Source organism: Eucalyptus grandis, chromosome 2 (genome assembly GCF_016545825.1).
Source record: "Eucalyptus grandis isolate ANBG69807.140 chromosome 2, ASM1654582v1, whole genome shotgun sequence".
NCBI classification, from domain to species: domain Eukaryota; kingdom Viridiplantae; phylum Streptophyta; class Magnoliopsida; order Myrtales; family Myrtaceae; genus Eucalyptus; species Eucalyptus grandis.
This window is the reverse complement of record NC_052613.1, coordinates 9012595-9028783: the sequence shown is the minus strand read 5'-3', so window position 1 is coordinate 9028783 and position 16189 is coordinate 9012595. Positions and strand designations below refer to the sequence as shown.

General features: G+C 39.5%; 2 protein-coding genes across 3 annotated transcripts; one reads left to right on the top strand and one right to left on the bottom strand.

Moving 5' to 3' along the window:
- On the top strand, window positions 1-3369 carry LOC104421666. Of its 2 annotated transcripts, none has more exons than XM_018867750.2 (6): window positions 1-188; window positions 282-805; window positions 891-1253; window positions 1349-1723; window positions 1900-2117; window positions 2278-3369. In XM_018867750.2, exons 1-6 carry the CDS (start codon window positions 43-45, stop codon window positions 2521-2523), a joined length of 1872 nt encoding a protein of 623 aa, XP_018723295.2. In that variant the 5' UTR covers window positions 1-42; the 3' UTR covers window positions 2524-3369. The 2 variants fall into 2 exon arrangements, with proteins under 2 accessions (XP_018723295.2, XP_010032004.2); XM_010033702.3 differs by having other exon boundaries at window positions 3-188; window positions 894-1253.
- Window positions 3370-3823: 454 nt separating this feature from the next.
- Window positions 3824-8750, bottom strand: LOC104421653 (kinesin-like protein KIN-14P). Its single transcript, XM_018867749.2, has 19 exons — window positions 8689-8750; window positions 8526-8588; window positions 8281-8408; window positions 8099-8182; window positions 7921-7998; window positions 7751-7843; window positions 7623-7652; window positions 7034-7525; window positions 6869-6950; window positions 6685-6780; window positions 6418-6597; window positions 6123-6229; window positions 5858-6036; window positions 5573-5737; window positions 5221-5474; window positions 4931-5094; window positions 4438-4781; window positions 4172-4245; window positions 3824-4091 (listed from the first exon to the last, which is right to left on the bottom strand). The coding sequence occupies exons 1-19, from the start codon at window positions 8705-8707 to the stop codon at window positions 4021-4023; spliced, it is 2703 nt and encodes a 900-aa protein (XP_018723294.2). The 5' UTR covers window positions 8708-8750; the 3' UTR covers window positions 3824-4020.
- Between the last annotated feature and the right edge of the window lie 7439 nt (window positions 8751-16189).

Here is a 16189-nt window from a genome sequence, read left to right as displayed (position 1 = left end):
CTCGCACTCATTGGAGAGATTAAGAGATCATCAAGAAAGAAAATGCCATGTTCCAAAGAAGAAGCCCTTCAGAGACTCTTCTATAACATCTCCAGCTCCTTCCAGCTCCTCTTCATCTTCTACTTTGTCTCTTCAACTTTGCTCTCCAAGCTTTCCGACTTGTTTGCAAACATACCCTTGTTTCAAAGGTATCGTGCATATATATCTACCTCGATGTTCTTGATTAAGTCGAAACTTCATGATGTTTGCTAATGCTCTTTGCTTAATTCTATGTCTTGCAGGAATCAAGCTGAGCATGAGGATTGCTTCTCTGAGGAGGATGTTGAAGAAGAAGAAGAAGATGAAGAAGAAGAAGAAGAGATTCAAGAACACTATGGGCAGAGCAGGTATTACCAAGTGGGCACCAGGGAAAATGACTTGGTGGCTGACATTATTCATGGTGGAGAGTCCCTGCTATTCTACCATAATAGTGTTGATAGCCCAAAAAGACGTCAGACTGTTCTCATGGAAGGAGGAGGAGGAGGAGGAGGCGGAGGAGAAGAAGAAGAGATTGACCACGAGGAGAAATTAGTTCATGAAGAGACTGATGATAGCAATACCACCAATGAGCTGGACTCTGCTCAAGACTTATCCTTTGGCCATCGTGATTCAGAAAGTGAAGTGGAAGAAGATGGTGTTGAAGAGGAGATTCCGAGCTCCGATTATCTTCCGGATTCCGGTACAACTGATGAGGATGGACTGATGTTACGAACAGACGCGGATCGACGCAAGAATGACCTGGCACAAGATGTTGGAAAACAGAAAGGTACAATCTTCATGTCTTTTGTATCTCGATATGCTTAATGATTCCGTGCTAGTCCTGATTATTTAACTTCATTGGTGTTGTGCACAAGGTTGCTACGACCAAGTACACTGGAAGAAGGAAGAGAGGACTGATCATTTCTCAGGAAATAATGGGAGCCTGAGTGCTTTTGTGCAACCCCAGTTGGAATTGGAGAACAGGAGATCTCAAGTCATTATCGAGAAGGACGAGGAAGAGATCTTTGGCGACTCGTACACCATCGGGTCTACTTCGAAGAGCTCCTCTGAATGGAGGAGCTCCATAAACTGCAGAGATTCGGGGACTGAAGACCCTTTCTCTTCCTCGTCGCGGCGAAGTTGTCCGAAATGGGAATCCTATACCGTCTTTCAGAAATACGACGAAGAGATGCTGTTCCTAGACAGAATCACTGCGCAAAAGCTACATGAAACTGGTAATCTCAAATTATTTAGTACTTAAAATAATATACCTTGTACAATAAGTTGATCACCTCTTTAAAAAGCTTAGTCAAATTAATTTTTTTTTCAGAGTCATTGAGATCAATCAAAGCGTGTCCTAGATCAATATCAGAGAGGATTGTCCATAAAATCGCAACCATAAACAAGAAGCCGCCGGATGTCCGTCACAACCCATATCGAGAACTGGAGGCAGCATATGTGGCTCAGATTTGCTTGACATGGGAAGCTCTAAATTGGAACTACAAGAACTTCCAGAGCAAGCGGGTCGCTCGTCGTGACTTCGATCCTGGATGTCCTGCTCATATAGCGCAACAATTTCAGCAATTCCAAGTTCTCTTGCAACGGTACATAGAGAACGAGCCTTACGAGCAGGGCCGACGACCCGAAGTCTATGCTCGGATGAGGCTTTTGGCACCAAAACTTCTTCAAGTGCCAGAATACCGAGGTAAATAGTTCAAAACAGAAGAAAAAAAGTACATGCTACTTCATTATTTTTCATATTTGTACTGTGAAGTCCTCGTATATTCAGTGAAGCATGAAAGACCATAATATATGTGTTGCTATGTTTTCGAGAAAAATTAAGCATCTCTTTTTGTTTCTTCTTGGGTTATGTTATAAAAGATTCTGAAGATGATCAAATTAAGGAGGAGGGTTTCCGGTCGAGGATTTCTTCGGCGGCGTTCCTCATGATAATGGAAGACTGTATCCAAACCTTCATGAATTTTCTCAAGGCCGACAGGGCAAGACCCTGCCAGGTATTAGCAGCCTTCTTCAAGAGGCACAAAAGAAGCTCTGTTGATCCTGCACTTCTTACTCTCATGAAGAAAGTCAATAACAAAGTAAGTCTCTAGTCTAGGTCTTTCATTGGTGATTTGGCACTAACACATATTAATAAGTTATCTTTTTCTCTTTCATATTCATATATAATTCAAGATCAAGGATCATCCATTCAACCTTTTTCTCTTTTTGCTTCTTGACCTAATGTAATGAATTGAGCAGAAAAATATGAAGCTCAAAGATGCTCGCCGGACACGGAAATGCATAAGGAAGAGGAAGCTCAACGTGGATGAGGAGATGGAGATACTGATGGGCCTGATAGACCTGAAGGTGGTGTCTAGGGTTTTGAGGATGAGTGACTTGAGTGAAGAGCAGCTTCATTGGTGTGAAGAGAAGATGAGCAAAGTTAGGGTTTCGCAAGGGAAGCTACAAAGAGATTCTTCACCACTTTTCTTCCCATCACATTGACCCCACCATCCATTTTTCTAGCACATATTGCTTTGATGACTAGGGGGTGAAGATGCATGAGTGTGCATGGAAATGAATATCCCTAGACACCCTTTTGTAAATACTTGCGAAGGAAGGAAATAAAATAGAAAAAAAGTAGATCAAAATTGTCGTGGGACCTGCAAATCAAAGTTACTACACGTGAGTGACATGGAATTCTGGAGTATTGGAATCTATGAAGGGAAGTGTGATTAAAGCTGGTTTGATGGTGGGATCTTATGAATATTGAAAGTGAAAGATCAAAGGCAAAGCAAGGAACGTGAAGATAGAGACAAGAGAGGCTTTAGCTTTTCAAATTAGGGTCTTATCAGCATGGGATTTTATCTTTGGAGGATGACTTATAAAGCAAAGAGATGTCCAAGCAAGGCTGCAAGATTTGGAGTGGGAATTAAATAAAAAGTAGGGGTTCATCACATGGGAACGTTCAAAAAGGAGTTACATCAAAGCTGTGTGGACTTCAAGAAGATCCCACTTGATTTGGGGAAATGGAAAATAAAAGGCAAATGAATAAAAAATAAAGATGGCTATAGATAGGATGACAAGTCATGATTCATGGAAAAAGTGGAAAAGAAGAAAAAAGAAAATCTTGGAGCTGGTCATCATGACATGTCTTTTTCTTTTTCTTTTTTTTGGTCGATCATCATGACATGTCTCACTAGCTAGGATTCACTGACTAATAAAAAGGAGTCATTTAGTAGGTGCTGGAGCAGTCTTACTTTATGTCAAAGATGGTAGCTACGAATCGTCGATATTTTTGTATGCTTGAAAATTTTTAGTATAAGTCTTACCAATTACCATTGATTTCAATATTTTCTTTGCCTCTCAACATCGTCCGTGCTTGCTGGGCTAGTTTGCACAAGAGCTGAGATGGACACATCATTGAAATTCATTTCCCCATGACTCTTCCAATAAGTAGTTTTCTTCATTGGGTAAAGATAATACATCTCGCAGCATCAAGACTACACAAATGATCGTGACACAATGAACTAAACCATTTTCACCATCAAAAGCCATATCCAATGTGCAAATCACTTATCAACAAAATATACATTTTCACTCTCAAATATTCATATACCAAAAGTTAAAAAAATACTAACAAAAAGATTAACCAGATATATGTCAAAATCCATATCAATAACATGAGCGATCGAGATGGTGCTTAATTTACAATTGGTATCTAGTAGCCACATCGTCAAGCAAGCAACAAAATTGATTTTTACAATCTCTTAGATAACCAAAAAAAAAAAGGAAAAAAATTAGAAAAATTAGAGAGATAGAGCCTCTAACGCCTATTTACATGATTTTATCCATCTGAACTCGAACTGGAATGAGCAGAAAAGGAAATACGAATGAATGCATTAACAGAGAAACCGTGGCCGAGAAAAGCGATCTGGCTATATATTCACAAAACAGGAGAGCAGGTCCAGAAAACAGCGGCGTTCGAACTGACTTCTTGTTTTACTGCCACCGTCGGGGTGGTTTGAGTAAAGTAGAAGAGCCGGTCGGGGTGGTCACTGTTTTCCGGGCACCTGATGTAAGGGAAAGACACATTCAGTTAAATGTTCGGTTTCAAAGGGAGCACAACACGTTTAAGCAATGGGAGTTTTACTTGTCGAAGCCTTCAATGATTCCCGAGAGGCCGACTTTCTCAAGGGCGGAGGAACTTTAAGTCTTGACCTTGGCCTGATAAAGTGAGAGCAAGTTACTGGAACGACATAACGATTCAAACTAAATCCAGAATGCTTCTACATGGAACTACTGGAATCAAAAATTTTCTGATGATGGCAAAGTTAAGATTATTGCGACATTACATTTTATGGTTTTTTTTTTTTCCTTGTGTAAAGGAAAGCAAGGGGGAGAGAGAGAGAGAGTTACTTCTCTAAGCTATCTGGCCGATCAGTCGCTTCAGATGACAAACTATTTTCAGCAGAGCAATCAGAAACATCACTTGTTCTCTCCTCACAGTCTTGTTCCCCGTACCTATCGTCCCCAGGGACAGTCGAATCAGATTCGTAGTGTTTATCGCTTTGCGCCGAAGAATTCTCAGGATCATGAGGTCCTACACCTTTGGAGGGAATTTGGCTTGGAGTGGAAGGATCATACGGCGAGGCCACGCCACGCTTATCTACCGCAGGATACACACTTTTGAGATCCTTAAGCAACTGCAACCGCTCAATCTCCTCGTCTTTTCTGCCGATAGTGTCTCGTAGAGATGCCACCTTCATACGAAGCACATAATTAAGTACAAGACCACAAAATTTACATTGTTTGCGCCTTGTTTGAAGGTTGTAATCAAAGTTCTTTGCAGACATGGAGAAGTGTGTCCATGGATTATCGCTAAGGAATTGCAATGCAAGAGAGAAATTACCTGCTGCATCAGATCCCGAACATCCCTGCCATCTTTATTGCTCCTCGCTGCCCCGAGCTCAACCCCAGAGACTCTCTCAGCGAATTTTAAGGTACTCATACTTTCCAAATATGATACCACTTCGGGATTGAGCTGCACGAACATCAATGTTTTTGCTTGACCACCTGCATCGAGAATCGGAAATCACATGTTCGAGGTTCGTGTCAATTTCCCACTCTCAAGTACTTGGACTATTCTACAATCTTATAGAGACAAGATAAGCAAATTCAAGGCATTATAAAGAGGATTACCCAAAGAACTCTGTAGCACTTGAGTGAGCTTGCTATTACGGTAAGGCACATGAGGACTCTTCTGCGAAAGAGCAAAAATGACGTCTCCAAGGGCGGAGAGTGACTTGTTTATATGCTGTGCCTCTTTCAGTCTGTCGCCAGTTACTTCTGAGCGGTCGACTCTTTCGCTTCCCGCAAGATCTACCAAGTGAAGATTACCATGTGATGCGCTTCCAGTCTTCACATCTGTCCCACGAACATGTACAGTGACGATACTGTCGCCACAAAATTTCAAATAAAATTACAGCTCGGAGCCACAGAAATGCATTAGGATCTAGAACATCAATTGAAAACAGAACGTTGGATCAAGAACCTGTGCGAGCGGCTACTTCTTTCATTCAATGCAGTGGCACCAACAGCTCTATTCTTAAGTCCTATGTCCATTAGTTCCATAACATCCGAGCTTGCTCTCACAGGATGCATGCTAGCATCTGGAACAGCTAGACCACTTGCATGAGAGATTGATGAAATCCCTAGTGTAAGCATGTTAACAAAAACAAAGTACTTCTTCCTATTTAAGTTTGGAACTTCCATAATGAGAACAAACGAATCTTATTTAATTCAACTTAAAAGTAACTATAATGCTGCAAAAGGATATTTCTTCTGAGAGCTGTCACTGGAGAGTAGATCTCGCACTTGTTCATTGTAGATCTCAACCATTTGAACCGAGATTTCATACACGATGGCTCTACTTCTGCTCTCAGACAAATTGAAAAGGTCATTAAGAGCTCGATAGTTGACACCCCAGCTCTCCTCAGTCGCTGCACCAGGACCACTCTGGCATGGCCATCTCATAACATTGAGTAAGTTTGTAAGGACAAAACATTTATTGAGGAAATTTCAAATGTAGAGAGGACTCGTACCATTGTGTAGGTTTTTCCCGAACCAGTTTGGCCGTAAGCAAATATGCATACATTATATCCATCAAGAACAGAACGAATGAAGGGTTGGATGTCAGAATATACCATCTCTGCCAACAATCAGGCAAGAAGCAAGACATTCTTAATTGGAGGATTTAAAAATTAGAAACTGAGATAAAATCAGCTTAAAAGAAAAAAAAAAAAAAAAAAATCTACAAGACATAGATGACTAATTGAACACACGTAAATACCCAGAGACTATTTTAAAAGAACATGATTAACATAGAGAGAGAGAAACCTTGAGAAGCAGCTGGACCATACACCTTGTTGAACTTGAACATGCGATGGCCATCTTTGCCTTGTTTGGAGGGATTAGTGACAACCAACTGTCCATCATCACCAATATGTTCGATGATTGACTGTTTTCCACTCTGTCCAGGAAGTAGGGGCCTAATCCTACAATACACTCTGATATTACCTGTGCAACACACAAGCTACAAAAATCAAAAGCTGCGACCCTCACGAATGCCACGTGTATTGGAAGTGCAAGTAGAAGTTCATGCACCTTTTAGATCTTGAACCTCATTAAATAGCCTCCTATTTTCTGCAAGAACAAGGTGATAGTTCTCTGCTGCGTCAGCTAATGCTTCAACCTGTAATCCTGCAGAAAAAGATTGAGTGGATTTTTGAAATCGTTCCATAAATTAAAAGATTTGCATTGATGGACAGAAAAATTCTAGTAAACCAACCAACGCTGTTGAATTCCTCTGAATAGTTTCTTTGGGTGACCAGAAGTTCATGCTTGATAGACTTGAAAGAGACCCTTAGTTCCTGGAAGTTTTAGTCATTTAGAGGCACGTGTGTATCCATAACAGCATAAAATTAATTCCAGATACAGAGAAGATGCAGCTTACACGTAGAGCCCCAAATTGAAAATCCATAAAGCTATGGAAACTGTGCTCTTTCTTGTTCCACTTCTCGTTTTTGGATTCTGAACATGCTTCGAGTTGTTTCACCTTATTTCTTGAGCCTGCCAAGTCCTGCTCGAGTTTTCTTATCCTCTCTTCAAGCATCATTTTAGCTGCATTAGCTTCTGTTTCAATTTGCACGTGACGGAGCTGGTACGTCTTGTTAGCCGCTTCCAGCTCCTGAACCTTGTTTCTGTATCCTGCCAAGTCCTGCTCCAGTTTTCTTGTCCCCTCTTCAAGTGCCAATTTAGCTGCCTTAGCTTCTGTTTCCATTTGCAGGTGACGGAGCTCATATGTCTTCTTTGCCACTTCCAGCTCTTGCTTCAGTGCTGATATTTCTAAGTTATGGCTTTCCTTATCTTTAGTCGATCTAGCTAAGTCTTCCTCTTCAAGCTTCCTCTTCTCTTCAATCTTCTCTTCCATCTTGATCTTCTCAGCCTGCATGATGAGAGCATCACAAGTGTCCTCAAAATGTCCTCATGGATTCATAATTCTGTCAGAAAATATGCCTCATGATAAAAAGTTGGCACTTCACCTGGAATCGCTGAAGCTGATCCACAGAAATCTGTGCATAATGAAAAGTACCCTATGAATTCTGTATCTGACGTAATTATAAACCTGAATATGACCTTCCATTTGCACCAAGTTAATCATTTCACTGACCTCTGTCTCCTCATAAGGTCCAGTTGCCAGGGCTTCAAGTACCTTAATCCTAGATTGATACTTCTCCTCACGAGACTTGAAGAGATTATTTTGCTGAATGAATGGCACATTTATTAACCAATCATCTAATAGAATCAATAGAGCGCCGAGAATATTTAGATGCATCTTACAGTTCTTAAATGTTCTGCCTGAGTTGATATGCGCCGCTCTATCTCCTGCACAACTTTTCTCAAGAGGCACGCGACACGCTGAGCAAGAATAGCACTAAAAATCATAAGTAACAGTTCATAGGAACTATAAAACAAGTGTATGAACATGTCCACTTTGATTGCGAATTGTTCAGCATACATGAGGTATTTCGCCATTTTGCCTTTCAATGCTTTCATCGAGAATTCCATTAACCACACTTAAAAGTGATTGGGTGGGGGCATTCTGCAGGAAGGATCAACAGCAAATTAGGTTAATAATTTTCAGAGCAAATTAAGATAAGCTAATGAAATATCTGCATAAATCAAAATGCAAAAGCTTACATCTAAACTATTCGACTTCATCATCTCTGAGATCTTTGCTGCCGGAAGGTCTGCATATCGACCTTGCTTTAGTTGAAATACCTCATGGAACTTAAGCCCAACATGATGCATTAGTGTAGCTGATGGTTCTGTAATGAAAGTAAAATAATATATCTCATGCTTCAGCGAGAGGAGTTCAAATGAAAGGCATAACTTCCTGTGGGACTCTCAGAGAGAGACAGAGACAGAGACAGAGACAGACAGACCTGACATGACAGGACTTCGCAAAGCCCGTTGGAATTTTGAATCTGTTGAAATTTTGCACCTCTCTTGTCATAACATGCGAGAAGATCATCATGTCAAATTAGCTAGGAGAATATCAACCATTTTGAAGATACAGATTAAGCCGAACAAATTTGCGGAAAGTACCTGCATTACCATATGGCATGAGCTGAGCTTTAATCGACAAAAGGCACTCTATTACGGGCTTCATAGATCCCTTCATTATTAGAACATTCAAAATGAGAACTTTATACTGGAAAGAATAAATAAACGAAGAAGCTTGTGAAAGCATCAAATAGAAGGGCGTCTGAAGATTTGACTAGTAGGCATTTGGCAGGAATTTTCTTCAAATGGCATTTATAAATCTGTGTACCCCTATAAACTACTTCCATGACAACGCCATTCGTATCTGTATTAAAAGGATCAGTCCCCTCTTTTATAAATCGACTAGCTAGATATTTCTCCTTTTTATTTGCCCTTTTGTAGACTATACAATTGAAAAGATAGAAAGAAAATTCTTATACTTGGATAGAGTATGAAAATGCATACAAAAGACAATACCTTCTCTAGGTCTGCAATGTCAAACTTGGGAATCCCCATCTCATCCATTGCTGCTAGGAACCTTTTGATCTGGTCTCTATGAGGGGCTGAAGAGTGTTCGAAATAACCTCCCTATAAATCTAAGCATGTTTAAAAAGAAAAAAAGAACTACACCCTCCAACTGTAGTATCTTCAAAATAAACAAAAGACGTCTCATTTACCTCATTGATGTTACTAGGTCGCAACCTTTTCAAGATCTGACACAGGGCGGACCCGTCAATCAAGCTTGATCTCAACTCCTCGTCCGATGCTTGTAGAGGTAAGGCTAAATCAGGACACATGCTGCTCAACCATTCAATGAGGAGCACCCTTTGTTTTGCTGGAGGGAGATAACATTACCGGCAAGTGAGAAAAGGAGATGACAGTAGACATGGATAGAGCAATTAGACTGTATTACCTTCGACCTCACCATTGTTATTCTCGGTGGGAACATTGTGATTGTTCACAGTCTGATAGGATCTGGTGGGTTTCCCATTCTCTTTCATGGACTTTGCTGCTAAAGGTTCCATTAATAAATCATCAAATTTTGTGTCTGACTGCTAATTCCTGTCGCCAATGTGAAGAAGAAGTCAAATTTAGCAGAAAAATCAAGGTAACTGCAAGGCAGTTCTCGCTGCCTAAACTAAGAGAAAAGTCAGTGTCAACCATTGCTTAATATGATCAAATGCAATGGAAGGTACTCTGGAACGTGCAATTCACTAGAGTGTAGTTCTACAGGGTGAAAAAGAAGGTAGGGCCAATTTGGTGTGAATTGCAATATTAGGACCTCGCAAAAGCATTCACAAAGAAGAGCTTGATTTCCATCCGAAAGATCTAAGCACACTCCAATCACCATTTGAGACAGGAAGCTCTAAGATCACCAACCAAGAAAGACTACTTCCTGTTCTCACCCTTTCACCTCTCACTGCATCCTAATGGACATTCCCTTGATCATCCTTCACTGTCTTTGTAATGCTTTACAAGGCAAAATGATTGCTTGAGAGAAATTGAAAGAAAGGAACAGAAGCAGAATAGTTTGGTAATTGATACAGACAAATCATCCATGTTAGTTTCATATGGTGAATAACAAACAGATCAGCAAGCCATGGCATCGTAGCTAATGCAGGCAATGCTTTAGATTAGTTGCATCATGAAGCAAGCCAGCAAAAATGGCTCACCTATCTGTCTTAAGAAATTATGGTTAAATAGCTCCAAGAACAGGAAGGTGACATGAAACAGCATGACTAAGGTTACTTGACAAAGAAGCAACAACGAACTGGGTGAATAACAATCATCATCAAGCATCCCGTGAACTCTTAACTAAAAAAACGTAGCAACAGGACTGCTGATATATTTTGCTATTCCATATGATGCTGATACGCTAAAAATCATATACACACAATTCACGAAACAAAAGCCTCAGCAAGAATATGCTTCTTGCATAGACTTCAGGATCTCTACCTGAATATCCAGTCTATTTAACTATCCGCTCTAGTCCGATATTTTTCCTCCATCAACGAAAGGCAAACTCATAAAAACAATACCATTCTTCCTTACTTAGTTCCTCATTACCTATTTTGTACCTCAGAAGGCCCAATTTGACCCGACCAAATAGTGCAATCTATAAATACTGGAAACCTACCATGTGAAGAACCGTATAAAAGAAACCTGACCTGCAGGAGACAGATGCGACAGATGCTTGAATATCCCCAGTGGATGCTCAACCTCCAAGAGAAAATGTTACGCTATATGGAGCCTTCTCCACGAAGCCCGATTCTGAAAGACTTCAAATCTGGCCGTTCAAGAAACTGCAAGAACGATCACAGGAACACGTTTTTCGCAGTCGTATCAACAGTGAAGCTGGCAAGAAGACAGAAACATCCAAAGGTCTCATCGCTGCGGCTAACAGAAAAAATACTAAACAGAACGACAGACCCTGATGGTGGAATTGGTAATGCGGTTCCACGAAGTAGATTTTTATATTTTCCAGCCCGAATTGATCCGAAAGGGAAAATTATAATTACCCAGATACTGTTCAAATCTACCCTTTTATGATCAACGTGGAAAAAGTACAAACCAATGCAGATTGCAAAACGGGGTAGGACGACTAAGGGGACGACGTTGACAATGTGAACTCGACCAGGAGAAAGAAAGAAAATTCAAGAATGTGAACAGCACCAAGGCAGGATGGAATCAGGAACCTGGGAGAGGGGCAGAGAGAGAAAGAAACCGGGGAAGACGTGAAGCTGGGAGCACGTCGAATTCAAGTTGCATGCGAGAGGCCGACCCAAGAAGACAGATTTGGAAAATTCTCTCGCTTTTTCTTTTGTTAAAGATCGAAATTTCTCATTTTTTAATATATATGATCTGGGAAGTGAGGCGGTGCTTGATCGGGTCGTTCCGTGTACTCTGCATCATCGCTCAAAGCCACCTGCTGAACAGGGGAAGGCGAGAGGGAGCGCCCGCCAGCGTGGCCGTCGGGCCTTGAAAGTCGGAGTTTTTCTGCACGCACTCTCTCTCTCTCAAAGTCGTGGGTGGTCGCCACGTGTCCGGACCATTCAATGGCGACGCCCCGTCTTCTGCGCTGACCTTCGTCCGTCGCTGAAAGGGTGGGAATTTTTGTGGACCTAATACCGTGAGAAACCTCCTATTTGAACTTCTGTTCCAATTTTTCCTTTTGCTTCATGAAAAACATTCTATTTTAAATCGAGTCCCAATTTTACCATAATTTTCTGTTTCAACTTTAGGTTATATTCCAATTCCACCATGATTTTTTTTCGTGTCCCATAAAAAGCCCCAACTTTAGATTATGTCTCAATATTACCCTAAATTTTTTTCGAATTTTTTACTTACAAATCTGCCAACATTCCAAAATGCTTCATTGACAGTTGAGAGGTGGAAAACTCCTAAGCACAAGCTGTTCAAGCATCATAAGTGTGAGCTCTCTAATTGCAAGAAATAGAACATTCCCAAGCCTGAGATATTGAAGAGTGTAAAATCACTAACGATTTTGACAAAGGGTTTAATGGAGAGTAAATTTAGGACTCAAGTAAAAATTGATGATATTTTATGAAACAAAAAGAATTAAAGTGAAATTGAAACTAAACCTGAAGTTTGGATTTTTTATGAGACAACAAATTTTAGAGTCCTTTACCAAAAAAAAAACAAATTTTAGAGTTGAATTGGCAATGGACTGAAAAAAAAATGGTTTAGTATAGAATCATAACAAGACCTAAAGTTAGAGGTTTTTTTAATGAAAATTACAGGTTTTTAGGGTATTAAGCCGAAAATTGTCAATGATCTATTGTCACTATGTTAAAATTGGAATTATTATAACTTTTAAATATCCTTATGAAAATGCAATCCAGGAAGATAAAGATCCGATTACAAGATAATGATTAATTCTCGCTTTTTGTTTCCTTTTTTTTTTTTTTTTTTTGGTGACCTAGAGGACCCGCGCACCGTACCAACATGGACAACCTGAAAGGCCCGAGGTAACGGGGGGTAAACCCTGGGGGTAACACGTGCTAGCCACCACACACGTGCCACCGGGTAAGTCACTCTACGACGGTCGGGAATCGAACTCCTCCCCTTGCGTTAGGGGGAGAAGCTCTCCACCAGCAGCGCCACTCAGGTGGGTAGTTCTTGTTTCCTCTTTTTGTCATTTGATGAGTGCGAGAAAATTTTTGAGAAGCTAACTTTAGATTTGGAAAAAATCTTTTAAAGTGATATCCAAGGAAATAGCTTTTTAAGGCTTTAGTTTTCCAAAAAAGCGAAACTGTAGAATCAAATCAAAATATTCACGTACCTTCAATTAATTTTTTTCAATCCAAGGGTTTCGATTGTTTATAGTTGTTCTTCAAAAAAAATTTCGAACGCACTAGAATATTATGGCACGTTTGTTTGGATTTAACCGAAGGCAAAAGACGGTATGTTTCCTTTTCCATTGAGAATTAAACTATTATTCAAATCTAAAAAAATTATGAAAGGATTATATGTGGATTCATTAGTCAACATTTATATGTGGAAAGTTTGAGGTGTTTCGGGTTTTAAAAAATCATAATATGTGTGCCACGAGATTCACATTAAGTGAAAAGTAAAAATCAATCCAAATGCGTCCCCACCTATCAGACAGATCGTACAAATTAAAGCTGATTTGAGGTGATCAAAATAACACGCAAACGAAAAGAACTCCAAGTGGTGAACGAGTCTGAAAATTTTAGCCTCTCTTATGTCATGATCCACCTGATGCGAACTCGGGGGGGTTTAATTGATTGCCAAGTAAGCACAAATTGTCCCTCGCAAGTGGAGCTTGTGTTTAACATGAACTCTCCAAACCCTAGCAATTGCAATATAGTTTCATGATATAATTATTTTTATAATATTAAACTTACGAGTCGTCATTAACATAATACAGGTTAATTAGGGGCCTAGTAAGAAAAAATAATCAATGTTACCCTTTCAAAGCAAAGACTCATGGGTATGGGACTTGATTATGTTCAATTTATTCAAGGAAAATGACATAAATAGTTTCTAAATTTTAGCTTAATGCAATGTGGTTTCTAAACTTTTATTTTATTCAATGTAGTCCCTAAACTTTTATTTTGTTCAATGGAGTCCCTAAACTTTTTGTACCTGTTCAGTTTAGTTCCTCAACTATATGAATATTCAATATTATTAATGATCTTGAAGTAATGAAATGACTAAATTAAATATATACCAAAATTTTATGGACCACATTAAATAAATTAAAAGTTTATGAACTATATTAAACATTAAACTAAAGTTCAAGGACCATGTGAAATAAATTAAAAGTTAAAAAATCACATTATATATTGAGCCAAAATTCAAAGATTATTTGTGTCATTATCCTATTTATCTAATGCCATTTATTGGTTAACTTTTCTTTTATATAAAACATTTTGCATGCATTTTATTGTTTAAATTTTTTTGTCAAAAAGTTTGGAACCATTAGAAAAGCAAAAAGAAACTATAAGCACCATAAACCCTCCATATTGCAAGATCCCAAAACATTAGTAGGAGTGAGCGGTTCCAAATTCCGTATAAGTTCTATCTAGAACTTAGAACTTATTTGTTGGAATAGGTTTCTTATTTTTTGGAATCTGGAACCTCTCTTGCATATCCTAAAACTTAGAACTTACCTTATCATAGGTTATAGGATACACCTAGGTTCTACCTATATTATTATTTTAACAATTATAATTAACTAATCATAACTTATATTTAGACAAACGAAAATATGAACATTAATAAAGTAAAATTTTAGTCATAAAATGAAAATTCAAACTAGTGTTTTCAAATTATACATTTATTATTGAACGGTATTGAATATCGGAGGATCGCATGTAGACATGGACTAAGAAAAACATTAAAACTTATTTCAGATTCTAGGTTCCTCCAACTAAGATTTCGGAACTTACCCATTGAAACAAGTTTTCATTTTTTGGAACCTAAAACCTACTTTACATATCTTGAAACCCAAAATCTATAGGTTCCCACTAATCTGATTCTCAAGTTTTAAGTTCTACCTTGAAACCATGCTCACCCTTAATTAGTACTAGGTAGGGGTGAGCAGCGGTCTAGGTCGACTCGGACCGACCCCCCGGACCGGCCCAACTCTGCCAGTCCTGGTTCGGTTCCCAAGGGGACTGGGTCGGTCCTTGGTCATGAAATTCCAAGACCAACATTGTGCGGATTGGTTCTCGGTCCTCAGAGTTTTAGGTCGGTCCAACCCTGGACCAACCCTGTATATTATATTATATTATTTATAATTATTTTATATATTCAAACCTAAATAAAATGTTGTTATATTATATTATATTGAGATGTTCTATCAATAGCACTAATAGTAATTTCAATTTAAAACTTTTGTTGAGTATTAATTATGTGTCGTTTGTTTTATTTTCAAGTGTTTAGAAGTTTAAGTGAATTAACAAGATGTGAAGTTATATATTCATGGTTTATATTAAGTATTTTGAATTTTTTATGGTTTAATTGTATTTTACTAATGAATTTCAGCTGCATTTTGCTTTTCAATTTGTGTCAAATGGTAGAAGTTTTTGAAGAGTAGAGTAGTACTACAGTTTGCTAGTCAAGTGGTGTGAAGATCATTTTTTAGTTGAGTGGACTCTACATGATCAAATGCAGGAAAACGCTTTTGCATATGGTGTTATGAATATTAAAGATAGATGATTACAAAAACTTTCCATCTTGCCCCATATCTCGATGAGCGGTTAATAGGTACGAAATTTCTATTATTGTGTCATCTTAAATTTGCTAAATATGTATTGGTATTTATAGTTTAGTTGCACAATACCGCATTATTGATGGATGTGTAATTTGAATTTATAAGTTTGTTTTTTTAGGGAGTATAAAAAATAAGAAGAAAAAACTTATTGATCGGTCCGGGGTTGACCACGAACCGGACCGAACCCATTGGGTCGGTCCGGTCCTTGGTCCCAGCTCAATAGGGTCGGTCCTCGGTCCTAAAAATTGAGGACCGACACCGTACGGGTTGGTCCTAGGGTTAGGGGGTGGCCCGGACTAACCCGGACCATGCTCACCCCTAGTACTAGGGGTGTGAAAAATACCAAAAAACTGCTCGAACCTCCCGGAACCTCCCGGAACCACCCAGAACCGGCAGTTCTTGAGGGAACCAGTCCGGTTCCTAGTTCCAATTTTTCGAACCGGTGGGTACCGGTCAGTTCCCGGTTCCATGGGCGGATCTCGCCGCCCACCCACCGGACGAAATCGAACCTTTTTAATATTACAAAAAATTACTAAAAGAAACTCTCGATTAAATCTCATCTCCTCACTTCCTTCATCTTCGGCTCTCTCTCTCTCTCTCTCTCTCTCTCTCTCTCTCTCTCTCTCTCTCTCTCTCTCTTCCTTGGTTCCTCCTAATCCTATCGCCATTTCGATTCCTTCCCGAGCGTTGATGTCAGCCGCTCTTTCTTTGCTCCTCCGCCGCCGCTATTCGCCCCGCGTCGCGCCCACCACCCGCCACATCCGCTTGCTCCTCCGCCTCGCTATCTCCCCCTCGTTGCTA